Source organism: Acanthamoeba castellanii (assembly GCF_000313135.1).
Source record: "Acanthamoeba castellanii str. Neff unplaced genomic scaffold scf7180000084582, whole genome shotgun sequence".
NCBI lineage: Eukaryota > Discosea > Longamoebia > Acanthamoebidae > Acanthamoeba > Acanthamoeba castellanii.
Genome location: NW_004457252.1, coordinates 173458 through 180499, shown reverse-complemented (window position 1 = coordinate 180499; position 7042 = coordinate 173458). Strand labels below are relative to the sequence as shown.

The 7042-nt window shown below is 64.9% G+C and overlaps 1 protein-coding gene across 1 annotated transcript in view; it reads right to left on the bottom strand.

The window, feature by feature from the left end:
- ACA1_048630 (HECTdomain (ubiquitin-transferase) domain containing protein) overlaps positions 1-7042 on the bottom strand; it is a gene marked incomplete at both ends in the record, with an annotated part of 18447 nt that overhangs the window by 3530 nt on the left and 7875 nt on the right. Inside the window, 18 exons of the mRNA XM_004333025.1 lie at positions 111-138; positions 208-348; positions 505-1652; positions 1828-2030; positions 2142-2350; positions 2515-2651; positions 2846-3028; positions 3104-3126; positions 3274-3415; positions 3608-3709; positions 3894-3997; positions 4126-4516; positions 4637-4816; positions 4936-5170; positions 5447-5628; positions 5725-6327; positions 6434-6654; positions 6771-6945. Of these exons, the coding sequence (XP_004333073.1) occupies positions 111-138; positions 208-348; positions 505-1652; positions 1828-2030; positions 2142-2350; positions 2515-2651; positions 2846-3028; positions 3104-3126; positions 3274-3415; positions 3608-3709; positions 3894-3997; positions 4126-4516; positions 4637-4816; positions 4936-5170; positions 5447-5628; positions 5725-6327; positions 6434-6654; positions 6771-6945 (4407 nt within the window). The remainder of the gene's footprint in view (positions 1-110; positions 139-207; positions 349-504; positions 1653-1827; positions 2031-2141; positions 2351-2514; positions 2652-2845; positions 3029-3103; positions 3127-3273; positions 3416-3607; positions 3710-3893; positions 3998-4125; positions 4517-4636; positions 4817-4935; positions 5171-5446; positions 5629-5724; positions 6328-6433; positions 6655-6770; positions 6946-7042) is intronic.

Genomic DNA, 7042 nt, shown 5'->3' with positions numbered 1-7042 from the left:
GAGGGAGGGAGGGAGAGTACAATCCCGCCGCCGATGTACCCCGTGGCCCACAGGACACACACACGACACACGACATACACACGACACGACACACACACACACACACACACCGGTGAGCCGTGGACCCCTCCAACAAATCTGCTGTCGCTGCCGGGCAGCAGTAGGTGTGCGTGTTGCTGTGCTGGTGGTTTGGTGGTTCAGACGCACCGGAAGGCTTCGGCGAGAAGGCGGCGAGAGAAGCGGCCATTGCGCTTCAGGAGACTCTGCACCTGATCGGCCACCGACACCACGGTGCCGAACCACGAGAGCTCGGCCTTGACCACGAGCTGCTCCCCCGACCCCACCGTCCTGCACACACAGTAGAACATGAGGAGGAGGAGGAGGAGGGAATAGGGGGGGGGCAGCGCTGGTGAGGTCCTCACCACAACCCCAGACCCTGCCGCCGCCCTCGCCTGGGATTTAAGGAAGTGCGTGCGTGCGTGCGTGCGTGGGGGGAGAGGGTACCTCTGCCAGGCGTGCTCGAGGACGGTGCCGGTGGCGTGGTCGACGATCTCGTACCAGATCTTGAGGCGGCGGTTGGACGGCACGATGGGGGCCGAAGACGACAGCGAAGAGGCCAAGGAGCCGCCGCCTGTCGTCGGGGAGCCCAGCAAGGGCGCGGGAGACGAAGAGGCAGCGGCGGAGGTGGTGGTGGAGAAGAAGATGGGCGACCCACCGCTCTGACGCAGATCGCCGGACGACGACGACGACGACGAGGGCAAGCGGATGGGGATGGGCATTTGCTGCGTGGCGGCGCCGCTACGGCCCTCCGAAGCCGCTCCCGCGCCGGCGTACGAAGCCCCGGCCGATGCCGAGGCTGAGACGGGCTCCGTACCCGAGGCGGAGGAGGCGGCGGCGAGGTGTCCCGGAGAGTGTGCGGGGGAGTCTTCGGGAGATGTGTGAGCGGGCGTGGACGTTGGGGTGGGCGTTGGCGAAGATCCTTCTCCTCCTCCTCCGACCGACGACGGCGGGGCGGCGGCGGCGCCGGACGTTGCCGTGGCGGTCGTGGGCGCTGCTGCTGCCGTGCGAGGGCTCGCGGCAGTGGTGGGAGGCCTCACGGCGGCGGCGGCGGTGCCAAGGGAGGACGAGGGCGAGTAGGAGGAGGCGGGTGAGAGGGCGGCGGCGGCGCGGTCGCGAGGAGCTCCGGAGAGGAAGGGGAGGGCGGTCTGGTGGTTGGGCGGCAGCCAGAGGTACTGGCCTCCGCCCACACGGTCGACCCAGTCCTGCAGCTCGCGGGTGACGTTGCGGCACGACCGGCGCTTGTCCAGGTTACGGCCGTAGACGGCCTTCTTGATCCGCAGCGAGATCCTGCCCACCTCCCCGACCTCCACCAGCTCCGCACGGGCCTCCGTGGCGGCCTCCTCTCCCTTTTCCTTTTCCTCTTCCTTTTCCTTGCCCTTGTCCTGTTTGCCGACGTCGCCGCTGCTCGTGGCCGCTGCGACGAGGGCAGGAGGAGCGAATTCGCGTTCGGAGCTGCGGTGGATCTCGTCGCCCACAAGCCGAGCCACGGCCACCAGCTCCACCAGGCTCTGCAGATGGGCCGAGTGCAGCAGGCGGCTGTCGGTCACCTCCTGGGAGTAGATGGCGTCCATCTTCTTACGGAGGCCCAGCACCTGATGCGCCATCATCATCATCACCGCCATCACCACCACCATCACCACCACATCATCATGACGACGACAACGACGAGTTTAGCCCATTGGTCCACTACGAACACCACCACACTGGTGTGGGCCAGCGTTGTGATCAGGGCTTGGGGGGAGGGGTATGTGTGGGGGGGGGCTGCACCTTTTGGAGGAGGACCTTGCGGGAGGCCTCCGACGAGGCGTTGATCTCGCGTAGCACGCGGAGGAGGAGCTGGATGCCGCGCCCCTTGGCGGACCGCTTGGCGGCACGGATGTACCACACGAGCGCGTCGTAGAGATCTACCAGGTACACGTTCCGCACAAACGAGGGTCCCTCCTCCAGCAGCAGCTCCAGGAACCAATACCCTGCAGTACCCGTCGTAGGCCCGGGTCGTCACCCACCCACCCACCATCGACGTAGGTGAGCGAAGGACGTGGTGGTGATGGTGGTGGTGGTGGTGTGGACTGGTAACGTACCGAGTTCGAAGTTGAGGCCCTGGAGGGCTTGGTTGTCGTTGAGGCGCCACTCGAGGGGAGTCACGGTGAACTTGAAGCCCCAGAACGTGGCCACGGGACCCGTCGTGAAGCGGAAGTAGACCGTGTCCCCGTTGACGATGAGCGGCTGAAACTGGTTGCCCCCCATCTTACCCCGGTAGACCGCTATCGGGTCCTGGTACTGGTCATCCCTGCCGAGCCGCAAGAATCACCACAACCGCCCCCCAATATTCGCCGCCGCGTACAGACACGAACCGGCAAGAAGCCCGTGTTGTGTGTGTGTGTGTGGTCAGCTCCCCCTCGGAGGCAAGGGGTTCTAGGAGAGTGGCGCGAGAGGGAAGAAGACGGTGGGTACCGGTAGAAGGCGACGCGGGAGAGCATGTCGGTGTTCATGTGGCAGCGCGGGTCGAAGCGGATGATGAGGCGCGAGGCGCCGTTGATGTGGAACTCCTTCCGGTAGTCTTGGTTGTTCTCGTAGGGGTGGGCACTCTCCTCCATGATGGCCGGGGGAGGGATGGAGACGGCCTGTTTTGAAAGACAACACACACACACACACACACACACACACACACACACACACACACACGCATACATGCACACGACACACACACAGACACACACACGACACAACATGACACGGATGATCAACGGGGGTTAGGGGGGCTTGGGGGGGGGGTTGGTGGTACCTGTACGAAGTGGAGGATGCACTCCTCGGTGACGAGCTTGGTGAGGGACGACATCTCCGCCTCTGGCACGGAGGAGGAGGAGGAGGAGCTGCCGCTGCCGGAGTGGGCCGTGGCGGACGTGTGGTGGCCGTCGCCGGGCATCCGCTTGGTGGTGTTGTAGGCCGGCAGAGTGAGCGGAGGCACCTGGGCGGTGGAGGCGAAGAGGCCCTCCTCCCCGCGCAGGAGGCTCGCCAGCTTGGCCCGGAAGGAGGCCAGCACGTCCAGCTCGCCCACCCACCCGCCTTTCGAAGAAGACGCAACGCAACGCAACGCACGGCAATAGAGGAGGGCGGGGTTAGGCTCAATGACGAATGCAGAGTGTTGGTTGGTTGGTTGATTGGTTGGTTGGTTGGTTGGTTGGTATTTGAGGGTAGGTGGGGGGTTGAAACCGGAGGTGGGGTTCTTGGCCTTGGAGGCGAGGTGCTCGGCAGAGGCGAGCTTGAGGAGGTCGATGAGGTAGCGTGGCCCACCCAGCAGCGCGAGATCCAGTTCCGTCCACGAGGAGATGAGCGAAAGCACGCACCGGCGCACCTGCAGGATGAGCAGCGCGTTGGAGATTACCACCAGGTGGTGCTTCATCCTGCACCAATGTCCACCGCCATCACACGCGCGCGGGATGAGGAAACGGAGAGGCCTCACAATCGTGTGCATGTGGGTGGGGGCAGGGCGAGCAGCAATGTATGGTGGTGGTGGTGATGATGATGTGTGTAGGTGCATATATACGTACATGGCGAGCCAGGCTGCGGACTTGGTAGGTGCCTTGGCCGACGGCTTGATCTTGGTCGAGGACGAGACCAGGTCCATGCACGGGTCCTGGTACATGCCCTGTCGCCCGACCACCACGACGACGACGACACGGAAGAGGGGGGAGAGGAAGGAGGAAATAGGCGCGGAGGAGAAACGTACGTCAGCGATCCTCGTCCAACCACCCAATCAAATCAAATCAAATCAAATCAAATCAACCCAACCAGCCAACGCGAGAGGTGAAGGCCACGAGGAGGAGAGGTACTTCGGGCTTCTCGAGATCGTAAAAGTAGAACCAGAAGTAGTGACGACTGGCCGTCTCGGGATTGGCCAACCGCAGCAGCACACGCAGGGTGTCGATGTCCGTGTCTTCGCAAACGCACACACGCGCCACACACACACACACACCGCGCGCGCGTACGAGCTCATGTGTCAGGCCACGTGTCGAGGAGGAAGAGAGAGAGGGAGAGAGGTAGAAGGTGGGAGTGTGTGGGTACCGGCGACGACGCCGATGCGTCCGAGGGTGTGCATGATGTGGGCATACTTCTCGATGGAGTTGGGGGACACGCGGAGCTGGATACCGGGCACGATGTCCTCGAACTTCATGCCCTCGACGATGCGCTCCCGGCGCTCCACTTGCACCGGCGTATCGGCGCCCAGCTCGTCGTCCAGGAACCGGCTGGCGTCCCGGTTGTAGTCCTCCGAGTATGAACCCCCGTCGTCGTCCGCCTCGTCGCCCTCCCCGTCCTCGTCCTCCCATTCCTCCTCCTCCTCCTCCTCCTCGTTGCCGTCGTCGCCGCCGTAGGGCTGCTGCTGCCCCTCTTCGTCCTCCTCTTCATCTTCCTCGGCACCACGCGATTCGCTTCGCGTACTCTGCCCGGAGCCCCTCTGATGAGCGACCCAAAACCACCCGATCCGCCCCCCATCCAGCAGCCCTGTCAGCGATGCCAGATCATGCCACCTGCCTGCCTGCCTGCCTGCAGGGCGCAAGGGGGGGGGCTAAAATACCTGGTGGTGGTTGTCGCCCCGTTGTTGGGTGTCGAGGAGGACCTTCATTTCGCGCTCCTCCTGTTCGCGCTTGCTGACGGCGATGGTGTCCTTGGCCCACCGGTCGAGCTCCTGGTAGCCCCGCTCCAGCAGCCAATTGGCTGCGTACGTGATGTCGTCGCGACTTCGCTCGAGGGCCACCTGGCGTCACGGCGAGGGGAGGGACAACGCAATCCATCCACCCGGGTGAGCGTTCCCTGGCGAGAGAGTAATGCGTATGCCGTGTAGCATCGTGTTGCGTCGTGTCGTGTCATGCGTACCACGCACAGCTCGAGGGGGAACACGCCCATCATCAGCATCAGTTCCTCGGCTTGAGTGCGGCGCTTGATCTCCTGGATGGTCATGACCTTGGCCTTGCTCTCCATGTGCTCCATGCCCTCGAGGTAGCCCTCGGGCAGGGTGCTCACGAACTCGAACAGGAAGGGCTCCTGCCCGAAGTTGGCCTGCACCTTGACGCCGCTCGTCCTGATCCACACCACCGGGCAGAACCGACCACTGCACACACGACACACACGAGGTGCCGGTACGTACAGAGCGACACACATCACACACACGACACGACACGAGAGAGAGAGTGAGAGAGTGAGAGAGCGAGAGAGCGACACGAGTGATTAATAGAAGCCGCCCGCCCGCCCATCCCCGCCACACCAACGCCGCAGCACCACGAGCGAGATGCCAGCGAGGAAGAGATTCTCTCCGTCTCCGTAGTCGTGTACAACCCCCCCCCAAAGCCACGGGGCGAGAAGAGGAGGCGGGGCGGGGCGCGCGTACCTCACGTTGGAGAAGGCGCTGCCCAGGTATTGGCCGTTGAGGGTGAAGTAGAGGCTCTTGCCCCGGATGTCCCAGCCGCACCCGACCACGTCGCCCACGTTGAACGTGGGGCCGTACGCGCGCGAATCGATGCCCGACACCCGCAGGTTGCCCACGTTGTGCAGGGCACGTCCTCGCGATCCCTGCCATTCGCACCAGCGCCGCCGCCGCCGCCGCCGGCCAGTCAGACAGACAGATAGACAAATGATCATGGAGTGGGTGGGGGGCAGATTGCGCACCACGTAGGCGTAGCTGTTGTGTTCTCCGGGGGCGCCCTGCAGGGGGATGCCCTCGCGGTAGAGGCCCACGCCGATGTTGAGCCCCTTGGGACCCTTCTCCTTGCCCTCCCCCTGCCGCTGCTGCTTCCCGCGCGGCCTCTCGTCTCGCTCCTTGCCCTTCTCACTCTCCTCCGGCGGCGGCGGCTGTTCTTGCGGCGCCGGCTGCTCGCGGGAGCCCGAGGGCGGAAGGGCCGGCTCGGTGGCAGGAGCGGGGACTTCGGATGCCGGCGATGCGGCGGCACTGTCCTTGGTTGCGGCGGATTCGCCCTCAGTTGCCGCCTGCGCGACGACGTCGTCGGGGATCTCTGCGTCGTCGTCGCTCTCATCGGCGATGAGCTGCGCCTCGATGCTGCCCTTGAAGGATTCGTCCTTGACGAAGCGGATCTCAAAGTAGAACGCCGGGAGCGAATTGGGGATGGCGAAGTTGGCGCGCGCAAGCCCCACGCTCTCCAGCAGGCTCATCGGGTTGGCACGCCCCACCAGCGTGCGCATCTGCCCTCCAATGAAGCCCACCGCTCGCGCCGAGCTCCGGTCGAACGCCGACGGCAGGTTCACCGGTTGGCCCTGGGCGTGTTGCGTGTGTTGTGTGAACAGCACCCACAAGTCACGGGGGGGGGTGAGCCGGTGGGAGTCAATGCGGGGGAGGGGGTTGTGGGAGAGGGAGGGGCACCTTGAAGGGGTTGTGCTCGAGGAGCTCGGCCTGGGAGAGCTGCTGGGGACCCACCTCTTCGCGGTCCATGCCCACGCCGTGCTGATAGAGCAGCTCCAGGAGGCGATCCTGCCGCGTCTCGAGCTGCTCCAGGCTCTTGAACTCCTCCAACTCGGTCGGGCGCACCGCAATTGACAGCAGCGTCGACATACCGCCCTGCTCCGCCACGAGCACGGCGTTGGCTGCCCCCGCACGGCAAAAAAGCAAAAGAAAAAGAAAAATCGTGACGTCAGCAGCAGCAGCAGGGCGAGTGTGCAGCAACCGGGGGGGGGTAGCGCGGGGCGGGGGCGGGCGGAACCAGGGTGGGTCATGAGTTTGCAGAGGGCTTTGGTGGCCCGGGAGCGCAGCTGGTAGAACAGGATGTCCTCGTCAGCGTAGGCCAGGCCGTCCTCCTCCTCCTCCTCCTTCTCCTCGGCGCCGGGTGCCTTGTCCTGCTCGGCGGCGGCGGCGGCCGATGGGACCGCCGCCTTGGCCTTGTTCGGCACCACGCTCGGTACCGCGTCCGCGGGCCTCGGGCTGCCGCACGCCTGGCAGAACTGCAGATTGAAGTGTGCGCGTGCGGTGAGACCT